The sequence below is a fragment of the Pecten maximus genome, chromosome 6 (genome assembly GCF_902652985.1).
Source record: "Pecten maximus chromosome 6, xPecMax1.1, whole genome shotgun sequence".
Taxonomy (NCBI): domain Eukaryota; kingdom Metazoa; phylum Mollusca; class Bivalvia; order Pectinida; family Pectinidae; genus Pecten; species Pecten maximus.
This window is the reverse complement of record NC_047020.1, coordinates 25,900,766-25,920,107: the sequence shown is the minus strand read 5'-3', so window position 1 is coordinate 25,920,107 and position 19,342 is coordinate 25,900,766. Positions and strand designations below refer to the sequence as shown.

Below are 19,342 nucleotides of genomic sequence, written 5' to 3'. Positions count from 1 at the left end.
GCCTGCTCCATCACTGTCCTTCCTCTGCCTTAGGTATGTATAGCTAACTAGTCGGCCTGCTCCATCTCTGTCCTTCCTCTACTTTAGGTATGTATAGCTAACTAGTCTACCTGCTCCATCACTGTCCTTTCTCTACCTTAAGTATGTATAGCTAACTAGTCCCCCGCTCCATCACTCTCCTTCCTCAGTGTGTGTGTGTGTCCCGCTACATCTTGTTCCAGTTTCATCAATATCCAATAACTCAGAAATGGAATTTACTTAACTTGAATGTTCCTATAAGTCAGAGCATTATTGAATTGAAGAGGAATATGTGACTATCTATATCACTAAAGCTCGTGCTTTTGTAATTTTTGAAAAATAACATACTCGAGTGAAAGAAATACCATATACAATAAATTATATAACGACTGGTTGTGTAACCTCTATTTATATCTACTGTCTGTGTATTAGGCTGTCCTTACTAATGCTTTGTTCAGGTACAGATTAATAGAATCTATCATGGGTCTGTTCCATGGACAGAGGTATCTCAACCCAAGTGTAAGAGTTTGGCCAGTCAGCACGAGGCTTATCTCTAAGTAATATCTCACAGAATGTATGAATTCTGTGGGTTATGAATTCGAAGCAATAGAGACACTTGTTTGTATTCAGACTGTGATACTGAATAGAATTAGTTATTGCCATTGACTTCAGCTATATTGACAGACACTGTACATATTATTTAGGCTGTACTGGACCTTTAGTTTTAGCTAGGGACTTCCACTCTGTTGACAGACACTGTATCTTCCTAACATGCCTGCATCTTTATCATCTTGCTTCTTAAGCTTAATTTTCACGTCTTTGTTACAGTTTAATTGTACATAAATATCTTGCTGCTCTATAATTCCAAACACAAATCATCGTGTATTCAGGTAGAGTACATGTATTGCTCTTTAATATCTAAAATAATTTGATAAATTCAATTCATTCAATTGTATCTTGATTATGTCTTTCTTTCTAATTAAATGTAATCTTTGAAGACATAAAATTGTGGAATATTTTCCTGTTAAACATTGTATGTGTACCTTTCAAGGGTGTGATCATCTTTTGTTAGTGGTGATCATGTTCTATAATTAGTAGTTCACATGTGTTTCTACATCTTCACTTGTTTAGAAAATCCCATCGTCTTCTATTGAAATTATTTTAAACCTGTCAAGTGATCTGTTACACGATTTAAAGCACAACACACATATTAACTTGGCAGGACGTTGGTTCTTGGAGAATTTCTCCAACTCAAGATTTTTCTTGTCCTGTTCAACTCAAGATTTTTCTTGTCCTGTTTTTCGTAGAATTGTCATTTAAGACATTTAAAGTAACAAATTTTCATATATTAAGTGGAGGTCTTGGTAAGTTATCTCCCCCTTCTTTAAGTTTCATGCGCACACATGTAGTCTTGTGTATTATTAACTCTAACTTTCCCTCCGTTACAGGTCGTTACCAGAACCACTGATGACATTCAAATTTCACTCCGATTTTATAGCTGCTGCCAGTAAGTGTTACAGAACCATTTTTTCGTCTGTACTTCATTCAGTGCAGAGCTCATAACACTTCAGCACTGAATTGGCGTATTCATTAAAAGCTGTACATATTTCATAAATGACAAATTTGCAGGTAAACATCACATCGCACTCAAGCGCAATGTGTCTTGTTTGAAACCTATATCATTTATAATGAATATAAATCTTGACCTACCTCTATTAAGAGGTACATAGTTTAACTGTTACAGTACTAGACTAGTGTACCTAGCTGTAAAACATTTATAGCAAATTGACATCTTTTCATTTATACCCATGAATTATTTACAACTACGACTCTATATGATTTATTTGAAAGGGTAAGTTACATATATATTAAGAGTTTATTGAAAAGCGTTCTTAGTTACAAAGTTTGATCAAAAGTATTCAGCAACACTATGAGTTAAAGAAAATGTAAATATAAGGAGTTTTAAATGATCCACATACTTACAAATTAAGTTATTGATGAGTGAAATGTGCATTTAGTATTTCATTTTAATGATTTGATGAATATTTCATTTTAATATACTTTTTTTTTAGAACAAGAATCGAAGACCCTTCGTATACACGACGTTCATACTCTAGTTCACAAGCTGCCGAAACCTAATTTTGAAATGTTGGAGTTGTTGATAAGACACTTGAGAAAGTAAGTGCAGAAACAATATCCAAATCTTATACCACAGTAAACTTATTCTGAATTCAATGGTTACATGTGTTGACAGGTTTTTAATCAATAACAGTAAACCTTTATCAACTCTGAGGATTTCTTCTATTTATTGCACAGTAAAGATTATGAACTTGGTGGAAATATTCATGAACAAATGGAGAACATAATTTTATGAACACTTCATAAACTCTTCATGGATTTTCATGAATTATTCTTAATCATTTTGCAGGTGTTGTATATGAAAATTTGTTACCTTTATAACTGGGGAGGTAAAACATTGCCTCTCTGAAATATTAAAGAGAGGAATGTGAAAACAAATCAAAAGTATTTGAATTTTGCCATTTGTTACCAGTGTCTCAGAGCATTGTGATAAGAACCTGATGACAGTTGCTAATCTTGGTGTGTGCTACGGTCCCACGCTGATGAGGTCAGAGGAGGAATCCGTAGCTGCTATCATGGACATCAAGTTCCTCAACATTGTGGTGGAAATACTCATATTACACTATGAAAAAGTAATGTGCTTCATTTTGTACACATTTATAAAACATGAATGAATGGCAATGAAGATTTGTCCTTTTACATTTACTTTTAGAAATATCTAACAAATGGGAAAAAACTTTTGAGTTAATTAATAACGTAAATTATTATAGTTAAAATAGTGAAACATTTAATTTCTTATGCTTGGATGCATGGACATTGTCTTGGTTTTGAGACATTGTCACTTAAAAAGAAAACATTTCAAATAAGTTGCAGTTACAGTAATCTTGACAATATTTAATTAAGGTTGTTTCATTTGTAAACATACAATCCTGGTTGTGAGATTTCTTTTTGTTACAGAGCTCAAAAACGTTAAAAAGGAAATTTTAAGATATACAACGCACATCCTTTGATGAATTAAACGATTATAGAAGATTTTTTTCAAAGGACTCCTTGTAAAATCTGTTATATTTTATTGCATGCTTGTTGTAGATTTTTATGACAGCACCAGAGGGAGCTGACATCAGTGAGATTCACGTCGTGCCGTCTTCCACTGCCATGCTGACGGAGAGGCGTGAGCCGAGCAGCAAGTTTGTGCCTCTCAATGATCACATGATGATGGCTAGTCCTGGTATGGCACATGTGTCACACGCCCCACAACCCATATATGCAAATAAAGCGCCTCGTGCCCCACCCCAAAGTTACCAAACTGCAAAAACTAAGCTACGTGGAGTGGAGGTGTACAACCCACAAACAGGAGGTACACGAACACTTCTCTAACTTTAATTGAAATTCATTTTAACATTATGAGAATTCATAATTTTATCTTAAGACTGTGGTCATAATGGCATAACAGTAGAATTTTACTATTTATCTGTATTGAATGGAATTGAATGCTTTGATTTGTGATTTAAAAAAAAATCTTGTTAAAATGTAGTTAGATGTACATTGTAATCAGTAAGAGAACATCTGTTCAATAATAAACTATATCATTGTAATAGTAAAAGCTTGATTTAAATGATTTAAAAAATAAAAAGTGTCTTCATGTCTGTAATTATGTTATGTCTGCAGGTTTTGAAATGGCTACAGGGAGTAGTACTAGTGGAAGTTCTGAGTCACTCAACTCGAGTCATTCCAACCACGTCTCCAAGAATACCTCTTCTCCTCCAGTTAACAGCCACCGTAAGGGGCCTGCTCCTCAGGTCCCTGGACCCACCTACAGCAATGTCAACGCTCTAGGTATTAAATCAACCTTTACTAGTGCAGTACTGCTTGTCAAAAGTAATACATTTCTTTGTGCCTTCTAGTCCCACAGCAATATCACACATTAGCCCAGGACTATAGTCTGTCTACAGTTTAATTGTCACCAGATCTTCTGGCAGCTAGAAACAGATGAAGTAATTGATAGCAGTTTTTATCATTTTTTGTGGCTTTATAATGACTACTATTCCAGTGTGGTCACTATTCCAGAGTGGCCCTTACTCCAGTGTGGCCACTACTCTAGTGTGGCCTCTACTCTAGTGTAGCCATTACTCTAGTGTGGCCTCTACTCTAGTGTAGCCATTACTCCAGTGTGGTCGCTACTCTAGTGTAGCCATTACTCCAGTGTAGCCATTACTCCAGTGTGGCCACTACTCTAGTGTGGCCTCTACTCTAGTGTGGCCATTAATCCAGTGTGGTCACTACTCTAGTATGGCCTCTACTCTAGTGTAGCCATTACTCCAGTGTGGCCACTACTCTATAGTGTTACAGTTACTCCAGTGTGGTCACTACTCTATAGTGTTACTGTTACTCCAGTGTGGTCGCTACTCTAGTGTGGCCATTAATCCAGTGTGGTCACTACTCTATAGTGTTACAGTTACTCCAGTGTGGTCACTACTCTATAGTGTTACTGTTACTCTAGTGTGGCCTCTACTCTATAGTGTTACTGTTACTCCAGTGTGGTCGCTACTCTAGTGTGGCCATTAATCCAGTGTGGTCACTACTCTAGTGTGACCATTACTCCAGTGTGGTCACTACTCTAGTGTGGCCTCTACTCTAGTGTAGCCATTTCTCTAGTGTGGCCTCTACTCTAGTGTAGCCATTACTCCAGTGTGGTCGCTACTCTAGTGTGGCCATTACTCTAGTGTGGCCATTACTCTAGTGTGGCCATTACTCCAGTGTGGCCATTACTCCAGTGTGGCCACTACTCTAGTGTGGTCGCTACTCTAGTGTGGCCAATATGTAGAGATATCCACTTGACAGGTTAAATTGCGACTGACTTGTTTATTTGTTAGGTATACAAACTTACTCATACATAATACAGGTATCAATAATGCATTAAATTGACTTCTACCTTCAGCCAACAGATTCAATTTACACATGACAGGATCGGACGTGCCCACGTTGTAAGTATGGACAATACCCATTGTTTTCAGTTGATCCCTCCATCTGCCATATGGATAAGTAGATACAGATTTACTTTTAACACAGATTTTTTTTCATAAATTGATGTTTATGCCCTACATATCTTGTACTCCATAACATCATGTGTGTATTCTTTTACAACTGTTACTTTATCATGCATATATGTAATATGATATCTCCCAACCCCTGAATCCATACCTGGACCTATATACCAATGCACATATATCACAAGTAGGACCATTGAGGTCATGCTAATCATGTTTGAAAAGGCCTAGGGTCTGCAATGGATTGTTTTTATAACATTTAAGTATTAATAGCTTTTATTTACAGATTTTCAATCATAATTTCTTTCTTCAAGTTTACTTATAATATCAATTAATATCCTAATGCTTTATGCATAATTTTAATTTGCTTATGAAATTTTTCAGTAAATTACAAAATGATCTGGTCATGTTGTTGCATTTGATTATAACGGACTTGTACATAGCAAAATAACAAATAAAATGAATGTAGTTGGCCATTCTGTGACCACTGTTAAAGTGTTGGTACATGTTGTATTATATCAGGGAACAGATGTACATCACCTGGTAGGAGTGATGCACTAGCTAACACTGTAGTACTGCTATGACTTGGTTGTAGACTGCACACTAATGTGGACGCCTGTGGTGGGAACCATGGCTAGGCTTTTACAGTGGCAGTGGGATTTAATCTCCAATAGATAACTCAATATGTGATAGCACTGACATGTCTGCTCAATTTGTATTCTCTATGTCTGAAATTGTAAACATTTTGAGATAGCTAATGACTGTTTTTTGGGGTTAGATGATATTGTAGTGTAGGATAATTAATGTAGTTTTCTCTAACATCAGTCATATATCATTCTAAGTCTATGTAAGTCATTGTCACCGAAGCTTGCTGATGATTGATACTGTTTTCACACAAATACTTTCAAGATCTTATACTTTTACTGTAATAGTTTGTACCTGTACTGCCTGTATGGTGATAGTCTTGTACAACATTTCCAGGTCTATGGAAATAGTGATGTCACCTCCCATCTGAATCTCTCTACTTCTTAATTCAAACTTGCATATTGAGTTTTAATGTTTCTAAAACATGAAACAACAAAAACAAAATTACTATTTTACAAATCTAAACACTTTATTGTTTTGTATTATTTTGAAGATGGTCTGTATTGTGTTTGAATTTTTTGTCTCTAAATTGATTTTTGTCATGTGACTGGTTCTGGAATGTGTTTTGCTTGATTTTGGTCGATCCCCTGTACAAGTTGACATTGTAGACACTTCACGATATGCAGGTTTGTGTGCACACTGTACAACTCGATTAGACCTCCTCATTCTGTCAGACTCAAACATTTTACTATACATTCTGATTAAAAGTATTATTCAGATATATTCTTTATAATCAAGAAAAAAGCTCTTCACATCAACTAATTTGCAATTTCATGTAACCGAGTACTAGCCTTGCCATTAACCCCTGCACCCCTACTGATTGAGTTGGCTCATTTTAGACAGTAGCATCTAATCGTCACATACATGTAGGGGTGGAGGGGTGCCTTGCTCTTACCTGTCAATCTTGATGAGTACCTTGTCTTTGTAAATACTGCTGAGGTTGTTAAAGTCATCGCTTTGTATTTTGTTAAATTTTGATGTGATTTCAAATGTTTCATGTCCTTCAATCTGCAGTTTCTTTTTCTCTTTCTATTTTTTTCTTATTCAAATATCAAGTAAAATTTCAATGAAAAGAATTATCAAAATGAAATTTGTAATTAAATAAATTTTTAAGTATTTAATGTTTTGAAATCATTTCAATTTTCATTTATGGCAAAAAGAAATTAAAAAAATTATAAAAAATTCATCTTTCTGTATTTTTAGTCAATCAATTCTATATTGATTTCTTAAGACTGTGGACTCGAATTTACTAACTACATGTAGTTACATGTATGATAAATATTTTTGAATTCAAACATTTTCTCAGCATTCTGAACAATACTGTACTGTTGTAAATTATGCCTTGACAGGGAATCTGTGTCATGAATTAAGTGACTATCTGGAATACAAATTTTATAGTTTTAAGCAAAGCAGTTCAGAAAGTTTATTTGGCTCATTATGATTGAAAAATAAAGATATACTGATATTATAGTGAGAAGTACTCTAGGTGTACATGTATATAATCATCATCAATGATGACATAATTTGATACCTGTTACACATTTTTCATGGCTTCTGCAAACTTTGGAGTGACATCAGATTTGGTACTCGAACAGTATACTCAGAAATGGTACTCTGACAGTATAGACAGGTGTATGGCTGTTTGCCTGCCCTTTGTTGGATATGCTGCCTTATCCATGTTTTGCTTTTTTACTTTAGCGGAAGCATCAAGAAAAGAGGTTCCAATGACTCCTCGTATTCCACTTCCATGTAAGCTTCTGGTATACACAGTGAGAATCACTCGGAGTAGGAAACAGTTATGACAATGTTCAGAAATAGAAAAGGCTGGGTTAGGTCAGACACTTCGGATTAACAGTAACATTAGATATAGGTCAGACACTTCGGATTTACAGTAACATTAAATAGGTCAGACACTTCGGATTTACAGTAACATTAGATATAGGTCAGACACCTCAGATGTACAGTAACATTAGATATAGGTCAGACACTTCGGATTTACAGTAACATTAGATATAGGTCAGACACTTCGGATTTACAGTAACATTAGATAGGTCAGACACTTCAGATTTACAGTAACATTAGATAGGTCAGACACCTCAGATGTACAGTAACATTAGATAGGTCAGACACTTCAGATTTACAGTAACATTAGATAGGTCAGACACCTCAGATGTACAGTAACATTAGATAGGTCAGACACCTCAGATGATAGGTCAGACACCTCAGATGTACAGTAACATTAGGTAGGTCAGACACCTCAGATGATAGGTCAGACACCTCAGATGATAGGTCAGACACCTCAGATGATAGGTCAGACACCTCAGATGTACAGTAACATTAGGTAGGTCAGACACCTCAGATGATAGGTCAGACACCTCAGATGATAGGTCAGACACCTCAGATGATAGGTCAGACATCTCAGATATACAGTAACATTAGACAGGTCAGACACCTCAGATGTACAGTAACATTAGATAGGTCAGACAGAAAGGTCAGACACTTCAGATGTACAGTAACATTAGATAGGTCAGACACCTCAGATGTACTGTAACATTAGACAGGTCAGACACCTCAGATATACAGTAACATTAGATAGGTCAGACATCTCAGATATACAGTAACATTAGACAGGTCAGACACCTCAGATGATAGGTCAGACGTCTCAGATATACAGTAACATTAGACAGGTCAGACACCTCAGATGTACAGTAACATTAGATAGGTCAGACACCTCAGATGTACAGTAACATTAGATAGGTCAGACACCTCAGATGTACAGTAACATTAGATAGGTCAGACACCTCAGATGATAGGTCAGACACCTCAGATATACAGTAACATTAGATAGGTCAGACACCTCAGATGTACAGTAACATTAGATAGGTCAGACACCTCAGATATACAGTAACATTAGACAGGTCAGATACCTCAGATGTACAGTAACATTAGACAGGTCAGACACCTCAGATGTACAGTAACATTAAATAGGTCAGACACCTCAGATATACAGTAACATTAGACAGGTCAGACACTTCAGATGTACAGTAACATTAGACAGGTCAGACACCTCAGATGTACAGTAACATTAGATAGGTCAGACACCTCAGATGTACAGTAACATTAGATAGGTCAGACACCTCAGATATACAGTAACATTAGACAGGTCAGATACCTCAGATGTACAGTAACATTAGACAGGTCAGACACCTCAGATGTACAGTAACATTAAATAGGTCAGACACCTCAGATATACAGTAACATTAGACAGGTCAGACACTTCAGATGTACAGTAACATTAGACAGGTCAGACACCTCAGATGTACAGTAACATTAGATAGGTCAGACACCTCAGATGATAGGTCAGACACCTCAGATATACAGTAACATTAGATAGGTCAGACACCTCAGATGTACAGTAACATTAGATAGGTCAGACATCTCAGATATACAGTAACATTAGACAGGTCAGACACCTCAGATGTACAGTAACATTAGATAGGTCAGACACCTCAGATGTACAGTAACATTAGATAGGTCAGACACCTCAGATGTACAGTAACATTAGATAGGTCAGACACCTCAGATGATAGGTCAGACACCTCAGATATACAGTAACATTAGATAGGTCAGACACCTCAGATGTACAGTAACATTAGATAGGTCAGACACCTCAGATATACAGTAACATTAGACAGGTCAGATACCTCAGATGTACAGTAACATTAGACAGGTCAGACACCTCAGATGTACAGTAACATTAAATAGGTCAGACACCTCAGATATACAGTAACATTAGACAGGTCAGACACTTCAGATGTACAGTAACATTAGACAGGTCAGACACCTCAGATGTACAGTAACATTAGATAGGTCAGACACCTCAGATGTACAGTAACATTAGATAGGTCAGACACCTCAGATATACAGTAACATTAGACAGGTCAGATACCTCAGATGTACAGTAACATTAGACAGGTCAGACACCTCAGATGTACAGTAACATTAAATAGGTCAGACACCTCAGATATACAGTAACATTAGACAGGTCAGACACTTCAGATGTACAGTAACATTAGACAGGTCAGACACCTCAGATGTACAGTAACATTAGATAGGTCAGACACCTCAGATAATAGGTCAGACACCTCAGATATACAGTAACATTAGATAGGTCAGACACCTCAGATGTACAGTAACATTAGATAGGTCAGACACTTCAGATGTACAGTAACATTAGATAGGTCAGACACTTCAGATGTACAGTAACATTACAGTAACATTAGATATAGGTCAGACACCTCAGATGTACAGTGATATTACAGTAACATTAGATAGGTCAGACACCTCAGATGATAGGTCAGACACCTCAGATGATAGGTCAGACACCTCAGATGATAGGTCAGACACCTCAGATGTACAGTAACATTAGACAGGTCAGACACCTCAGATGATAGGTCAGACATCTCAGATATACAGTAACATTAGACAGGTCAGACACCTCAGATGTACAGTAACATTAGACAGGTCAGACACCTCAGATATACAGTAACATTAGATAGGTCAGACACCTCAGATGTACAGTAACATTAGATAGGTCAGACATCTCAGATATACAGTAACATTAGACAGGTCAGACACCTCAGATGTACAGTAACATTAGATAGGTCAGACACCTCAGATGTACAGTAACATTAGATAGGTCAGATACCTCAGATGTACAGTAACATTAGATAGGTCAGACACCTCAGATGATAGGTCAGACACCTCAGATATACAGTAACATTAGACAGGTCAGACACCTCAGATGTACAGTAACATTAGACAGGTCAGACACCTCAGATGATAGGTCAGACACCTCAGATATACAGTAACATTAGATAGGTCAGACACCTCAGATGATAGGTCAGACACCTCAGATATACAGTAACATTAGATAAGTCAGACACCTCAGATGTACAGTAACATTAGATAGGTCAGACACCTCAGATGATAGGTCAGACACCTCAGATGTACAGTAACATTAGATAGGTCAGACACCTCAGATGTACAGTAACATTAGATAGGTCAGACACTTCAGATGTACAGTAACATTAGATAAGTCAGACACCTCAGATGTACAGTAACATTAGATAGGTCAGACACCTCAGATGATAGGTCAGACACCTCAGATGATAGGTCAGACACCTCAGATATACAGTAACATTAGATAAGTCAGACACCTCAGATGTACAGTAACATTAGATAGGTCAGACACCTCAGATGATAGGTCAGACACCTCAGATGATAGGTCAGACACCTCAGATGATAGGTGGCAGACACCTCAGATATACAGTAACATTAGATAGGTCAGACACCTCAGATATACAGTAACATTAGATAGGTCAGACACCTCAGATGTACAGTAACATTAGATAGGTCAGACACCTCAGATGTACAGTGATATTACAGTAACATTAGATAGGTCAGACACCTCAGATATACAGTAACATTAGATAGGTCAGACACCTCAGATGTACAGTAACATTAGATAGGTCAGACACCTCAGATATACAGTAACATTAGATAGGTCAGACACCTCAGATGATAGGTCAGACACCTCAGATGATAGGTCAGACACCTCAGATGTACAGTAACATTAGATAGGTCAGACACTTCAGATATACAGTAACATTAGATAGGTCAGACACCTCAGATATACAGTAACATTAGATAGGTCAGACACCTCAGATGATAGGTCAGACACCTCAGATGATAGGTCAGACACCTCAGATGATAGGTCAGACACCTCAGATGATAGGTCAGACACCTCAGATATACAGTAACATTAGATAGGTCAGACACCTCAGATGTACAGTAACATTAGATAGGTCAGACACCTCAGATGATAGGTCAGACACCTCAGATGTACAGTAACATTAGATAGGTCAGACACCTCAGATGATAGGTCAGACACCTCAGATATATACAGTAACATTAGATAGGTCAGACACCTCAGATGTACAGTAACATTAGATAGGTCAGACACCTCAGATGTACAGTAACATTAGATAGGTCAGACACCTCAGATGTACAGTAACATTAGATAGGTCAGACACCTCAGATGATAGGTCAGACACCTCAGATATACAGTAACATTAGATAGGTCAGACACCTCAGATGAACAGTAACATTAGATAGGTCAGACACTTCAGATGTACAGTAACATTACAGTAACATTAGATATAGGTCAGACACCTCAGATGTACAGTGATATTACAGTAACATTAGATAGGTCAGACACCTCAGATGATAGGTCAGACACCTCAGATGATAGGTCAGACACCTCAGATGATAGGTCAGACACCTCAGATGTACAGTAACATTAGACAGGTCAGACACCTCAGATGATAGGTCAGACATCTCAGATATACAGTAACATTAGACAGGTCAGACACCTCAGATGTACAGTAACATTAGACAGGTCAGACACCTCAGATATACAGTAACATTAGATAGGTCAGACACCTCAGATGTACAGTAACATTAGACAGGTCAGACACCTCAGATGTACAGTAACATTAGATAGGTCAGACACCTCAGATGTACAGTAACATTAGATAGGTCAGACACCTCAGATGTACAGTAACATTAGATAGGTCAGACACCTCAGATGATAGGTCAGACACCTCAGATATACAGTAACATTAGACAGGTCAGACACCTCAGATGTACAGTAACATTAGACAGGTCAGACACCTCAGATGATAGGTCAGACACCTCAGATATACAGTAACATTAGATAGGTCAGACACCTCAGATGTACAGTAACATTAGATAGGTCAGACACCTCAGATGTACAGTAACATTAGATAGGTCAGACACTTCAGATGTACAGTAACATTACAGTAACATTAGATATAGGTCAGACACCTCAGATGTACAGTGATATTACAGTAACATTAGATAGGTCAGACACCTCAGATATACAGTAACATTAGATAGGTCAGACACTTCAGATATACAGTAACATTAGATATAGTTCAGACACCTCAGATGATAGGTCAGACACCTCAGATGTACAGTAACATTAGACAGGTCAGACACCTCAGATGTACAGTAACATTAGATAGGTCAGACACCTCAGATGTACAGTAACATTAGATAGGTCAGACACCTCAGATGATAGGTCAGACACCTCAGATATACAGTAACATTAGATAAGTCAGACACCTCAGATGTACAGTAACATTAGATAGGTCAGACAAAGAGTTTGTTAGGCTAGGAACAGCAGAGTTTCATTAAGTTAGGTTAGATCGAGTATATTTTGACTTTGAAGGGAGAAGGTTTAAATTTTGACATAATCAAATTCCCAACAGAATAGACCTTACAATAACTATTTTATTGATTAAAATGCTGTTCACTTAAAGTCACTTAAAATAAAGGTTAGTTAGTGTTTGTTTTACACTGTTTCATTCACCATTGTAATTAACACACTGTTTACCATATACTGTACCACAGAAGTTTGAAATACCATAGTTTTGTGAAATTTACCTACAAAAATCGACAATGTTAATGCTATGATTTCAGAAGTAAAAATCAGGGTGTCACTACTTAATATATATATATGTACATGTTATGAATACACACAGTTGAGGGAAAAAAATGTTTAGGATTGATGTATTCCCTGTGGAAAATGTATGTAGGATTTGTTTTTGAATAAGCAAAGTTATAATTAATGTAAAGCATTTTAACAAGGACAAAAGCCAGAAGTATTCACAAATGGAAGTTTGGTATATTTTCCATATTTCTGTAGAAATTGTGTGCAGAAGCCAGTAAGTGAACACTATTGTAGGTCTACTGTTGTCTAGCCTGTACAATGCTTGTCTGTATTCATTTGCTGCTCAGATTGTATGTTAAACAGAAATGTTCTAAATGATTACCATCACTGGTGCTGGGGTCACCAAACACTGACAGTCTATATACCATCACTGGTGCTGGGGTCACCTAACACTGACAGTCTATACCATCACTGGTGCTGGGGTCACCTAACACTGACAGTCTATATACCATCAATGGTGCTGGGGTCACCTAACACTGACAGTCTATATACCATCACTGGTGCTGGGGTCACCTAACACTGACAGTCTATATACCATCACTGGTGCTGGGGTCACCTAACACTGACGGTCTATACCATCACTGGTGCTGGGGTCACCTAACACTGACAGTCTATATACCATCACTGGTGCTGGGGTCACCTAACACTGACAGTCTATATACCATCACTGGTGCTGGGGTCACCTAACACTGACAGTCTATATACCATCACTGGTGCTGGGGTCACCTAACACTGACAGTCTATATACCATCACTGGTGCTGGGGTCACCTAACACTGACAGTCTATATACCATCACTGGTGCTGGGGTCACCTAACACTGACAGTCTATATACCATCACTGGTGCTGGGGTCACCTAACACTGACAGTCTATATACCATCACTGGTGCTGGGGTCACCTAACACTGACAGTCTATATACCATCACTGGTGCTGGGGTCACCTAACACTGACAGTCTATATACCATCAATGAACAACTTTAACATTCTTCATGTTGAAATATCCAGCTAATAGGTACCTTCAAGTTGCTTGATTATGTGCTTTTTAATGAATTTCTCTTGGGAAAAAAAACCACTGCTATAAGCAGTACATTAAAAACAATTGTTTTTGGCAGGAAATCACAGCTGACATACATTCTGCTTGTATCTGATGTATGTAATTTATCAAGTTTGACACATCTAGGAAACAGATCAAGGAAATGTCCGATATTCTTCGAATTTCTTCCAGTGACCATTATCAATTTACCTGGTCTTGGGTATTGGTACATTTACCTTGGTGGATTTTAGTTTGGTATTAGAGCGGTGACGCCGTAAGGTTGTAACAGAGTGTTCACTAAGAATTGCTGTACTGTTAATACATGTAGAGTTTGCTGTGTACTCCCCCCTAACCACTCACCACCCTGTCCCTGCACCTAGGTTTGTTATTGACTGTAGGTCTGTAGATATTAACATGGAGTAGTAGTGTAGAAGCATACAATTTGAATGATCTAATTAACAGAATCATGGCCATTATCTACTTATTTGTAGCTCTGGTCAGTTTCTCTTTATAACTTAAGGAATTTCTATAACTCTGTTCTCAATGGAAATGCATTGCCAGAGTTAAGGAAAATTTCTAAAACTGAAAACTCAGCAATTCTTTGAACATAAAATACAACTTGAATGAAAGAATTTCTGTGTACTAAGCTGACAGGGTGCATTCTCCATATTTCATGACTGTTTCCTCAAACAGATAGCAGAGCCAATCTCATTTGAATTCTTGCATTCAGGTTTATGTATAAACAAAATTATAGAGATACAAATCTATAATTTATTTGACCAGTAATACCATTTACAATTGCTATAATTGGTAGAGGGAGTGCAATCCTTGTGTTGATATCAGTTCTGTGTTCTGCTTTGACATATGCCTCTGAGCTGTTGTGTATGTGTGGCTATGTTGGATGATTTCAGGACCTCCTCAGTTCCGAGTATGACTGGCAGTCTGACAGGGTCTCTTGGAGGCTCCAGCAACTTCACAAAACCAAAGAAAAGGTATAGTATGGATGGTATAAATCTACATCAGTACAGTTCATTTATTAGCTGTTGCTTCTCTTCAGATAGGGTTTGATGTCATCACGTTTTTTATATGAAATCACAATATTTTGATACACCAGTGGTTTTTGTGACATTTCTGTTTCTAATGTAGCCAATATGTTCTGTAACCTTACATTGTAGTGTAGCCATTGTTTTGATATGTATATTATATACTGTATAGCGGGAAATTTTAGCGGTCATAAAATTTAACGATTTGGTCATGAAAACTGAAAGTTGAAATTTGGCGGGTTAAAATTTAGCAATTTCTCTTCAATCTAGGGTTTTGATTTGGCGTTGAGTATATATTATTACCTACCGGTATATATAGATAATTATGTTATGTCCATACATCCTATCAATGTTGATTATAAGCGTTGTGTATTATCGATCATCTGTCTTGAAACTGGAAACTATTACCATAAAATTTCAGATGAACACATACATGTAGATTTGTCAAATTAGTGTTGGTATATGAGTATGTATACAAGCAACAGTCAAAGATAATTTAATCGACCATGTGATATCGCCGTGGTAATCTATTGTATGATGTGTATATGTACAGGAAAGTTTAACAATGAGTCTACAGGTAAAGTGTTCACATCAGTTCATTGAATGGTATGGGTAGACAGCTTTGTTTTCACAAAAATTAATTATGATGCAGTATATGTCATTCTTGGTATTGCTATACATGTATCGTGAGTAGTTGTTCACTAGCTATTCGTACCTATTGGCATTTTGGCTGACAGTTGCCAGGCAACAACCCACATTACGCACCAGTCGTTACTCTTGGGAGTTATCAAAGGTAAATGGCGGTCATAACGGAAACTATTGGCAAAATTGAAATTTTCGTGTCTTTTTAATTGGCGGTGCTAAAATTTGACGGGTTAAAATTTGGCAATCTATATACGGATCCGCCAAATCACCAAATTAAAGCCCCGCTAAAATTTCCCGCTATACGGTACTTTATAAATAGAGTATTCTATTAAAACTTCACAGAATGCTTCTGAGGTGTTTTACAGAATACAGAAATTTTGTGTTAAGAGTTTTGTTGTAATTTTACAGAACGGTTCGGACCCTATACCACTGTGATGCTGAGAATGACTCAGAACTGTCATTCGAACCCAACATGATTATTACTAATGGTATGTCATTGATAGCAGCTGTACCACTTTAAAAAAAAAATTGACTTTTTTTGTTGGAGCCAATGCTAATTTTCTGTTACCTGTATGAAGTAAAGCTAAAGGGGTCACCCTGTCAGTTTTTATTCATGTATATGTATTATTGAATGTTATGCGGTATGACATTGTCTATATATAACTAGTAAGACCATGCGATGTCATTTTATCCTGTGATGAACACATTTACTGTAGCATCTATGTTAACTAAGTGGGCTATACTACTTACTTCAGGACTCGGAATGCACAGTGATAATGTGCTGCACTTTGCAGAGTTGTGGTCCATTTCAGTGTTAAGCATTTGACCTGAAAACAAGTCTGAATTTTTTTCTTTTCAAAGTACCAGTATTCCTTAATGATTTGTTAAATTGTGATAATTATTGGTTTTTGTTGTAAAGTGCGGCCTTCCAAGGAACCAGGCTGGTTGGAGGGAATCTGGACAACAAGACTGGCCTCATTCCAGAAAATTATGTTGAGTATGTGGACTGACACAGGTAAAGCACTGGCCACAAGCATTTCAGAGAGCAAGATAAGGAAAGACAAGCATTTAAATGACCAGGATCAATGCAGGAGCTTTCTACTTATATCAAATGCACAATGTCAGTGCTTGGTGACCTGATTAAGGAAACTATGAGATAGATGCTAGATTCATGGACAACATGGATGTCCATTAGTCTGTGGAGATTAGAAGTATTATTATATAGTTATGGCCATGTGGCCTGTGAACAGAATGCACTTTATGACACCACAGTATTAATGTAGTACATACTTACAATTTAGGTACCATAAGAACATTATTCAATGTTAGTCACTTGTTAGCTTAAGTACAGTACAGTGCACAGTAGCAAGTCAGCTCTTTACTACCAAATGTTGATTGTCTATCAAGTTGAGGTAACCTTCACATAATTGTTGAAAACTTTTGAATTATTAGATCATTTTTATGTGTAGCATTTTGATCTTAATTTAAAAAAGAATATGCATCACTTTGATAAATTTCAGAAAATATATTGATTATTTCTTTTAAAGGTTTAGAGTTGTATACAGGATTTTCTATTACATAACAACCATGCCCCGGTTTGATGTTTCTTAATTCAAGAAAATTCCTTAACTTTAAACGTTTGATTGTCAGGAAACCATTTAATTTAAGGGGATAAATCTTAGTTAAGGAACTTCCCATCAATTCTGTAATGCATTTCTATTGAAAATTTTGAGTTAATGAATGTCATTATGTTAGAATATTAGTAAAACGTAGGCCTGAAATGAAATGCTTATTTACCTGGTAGGTAAATCATAGACATTATCATGTGATTATCAAGGGATTATGTCAGATTCTTCAGTGTGTTTGTTTCTGTGTTAGAATAGTCTGCACAGGTATCCTGTTACACCCTCGCACATGTATAGTGTGACTGGCACATACATCACATCATTGTCGTTATTAATAGTTTGATGAAACCCTGTATTTGGTTTTATTTCTTGAAATCTTGCACAAGTTTAAACTATGACAATACATGTATATCAAAAGTGCAATATGTGTGTATACACATACCATACATGCAATAACAGATTTTATGTGCTGTCCTCTAATTCTTAATAGGACTTGCTGCCCAAAGAACTGCTAGTTCATTATGGCCATGTTTCTGGCTTTGATGGCCAAGAATGTGTTGATTATATTTATATTGTTTATTATAGTGATTATAAAGGCATTAGAGAAACATCTGTAGAAGCATCACAAGCTGCTATCACATTGATTCCATTGCAACATATCATGATCAATTATTTATATTTGTTTTATACCTCTTAAGTTTACAAAATTCACAAATTTCGTTGAAAGGTAGGACACTTTCAGTATGTACAGCAGTATAGAAATTGTTCATTGATTCACATAACAAAGCTAGAAATGCATAACTTTCCAGTTCATTGTTAAATGTTTGTTCAAGAATTTGTCACAAATGAAACATCATGTTTTTAAAGATTTTTCAAGTTGTTTTCATACGGCTAAATCAAAGTACATGTAGTTGTTGGCTGTTTTCATCAATATTAAATGAAGTAGAAAATATTTGTTTTATATAATTGGAGCTAGCTACATCCACCAACCCTCGACACTTGTGTGTCTCCACTGCTCTGGCCCACTACCATTACTGGACAATGTTTTGTAATACTCATTCTCAACACTCATCTGATATAGTATTAAAGTTGTATAGTCTTCAAAACATATTTCAAGCTTAGAGTATATCATCGTTAAAATATTTTGATTATTTTAAAAATATTGAGATTCTTAATCAACAAAATTAAGTATCAGTCGTTACTGGTAATTGATACAAATAAAGTATGTTTATTAATATTATAGTCCCAGCAAAAATATTAAATACTTAATGCACAATTCAACTATAATTATTACATACTGCAGCACTAATTAGCAGCACAAAATTTGTAGTTATTCTGTACAGATTTGAAGGCTTTTGGATAAACAATTATTTGACATGTGAAATTGTGACAAATATTTTTAGATTATATACTTGAAATATTCACAAAGATTTTATTAATGCTCCACAGTGAGTGATAGTATCCCACCAAGTGAACTTAAAAAAAATATGCATGCAGGATTTATAGAGCCCACATTGTCACAAATTATTTTAATTCAGCAAGAGGACAAGACACTGACTTCTAGATTTTGTTTCAAATCTGTTTCATTACTACTAACAATGATTATCAG

General features: G+C 36.5%; 1 protein-coding gene across 1 annotated transcript in view; it reads left to right on the top strand.

Annotated features, from left to right (window-relative positions):
* The window catches only part of LOC117329371 (rho GTPase-activating protein 26-like), a 52,879-nt gene extending 35,642 nt beyond the window's left edge, over window positions 1-17,237 (top strand). Inside the window, 11 exon segments of the mRNA XM_033887294.1 lie at window positions 1,467-1,525; window positions 2,091-2,196; window positions 2,570-2,729; window positions 3,187-3,454; window positions 3,766-3,933; window positions 5,036-5,081; window positions 7,488-7,538; window positions 15,332-15,412; window positions 16,517-16,596; window positions 17,028-17,060; window positions 17,063-17,237. Coding sequence (XP_033743185.1) covers window positions 1,467-1,525; window positions 2,091-2,196; window positions 2,570-2,729; window positions 3,187-3,454; window positions 3,766-3,933; window positions 5,036-5,081; window positions 7,488-7,538; window positions 15,332-15,412; window positions 16,517-16,596; window positions 17,028-17,060; window positions 17,063-17,118 — 1,108 coding nt within the window. The 3' untranslated portion in view covers window positions 17,119-17,237.
* The last annotated feature ends 2,105 nt before the right edge of the window (window positions 17,238-19,342 follow it).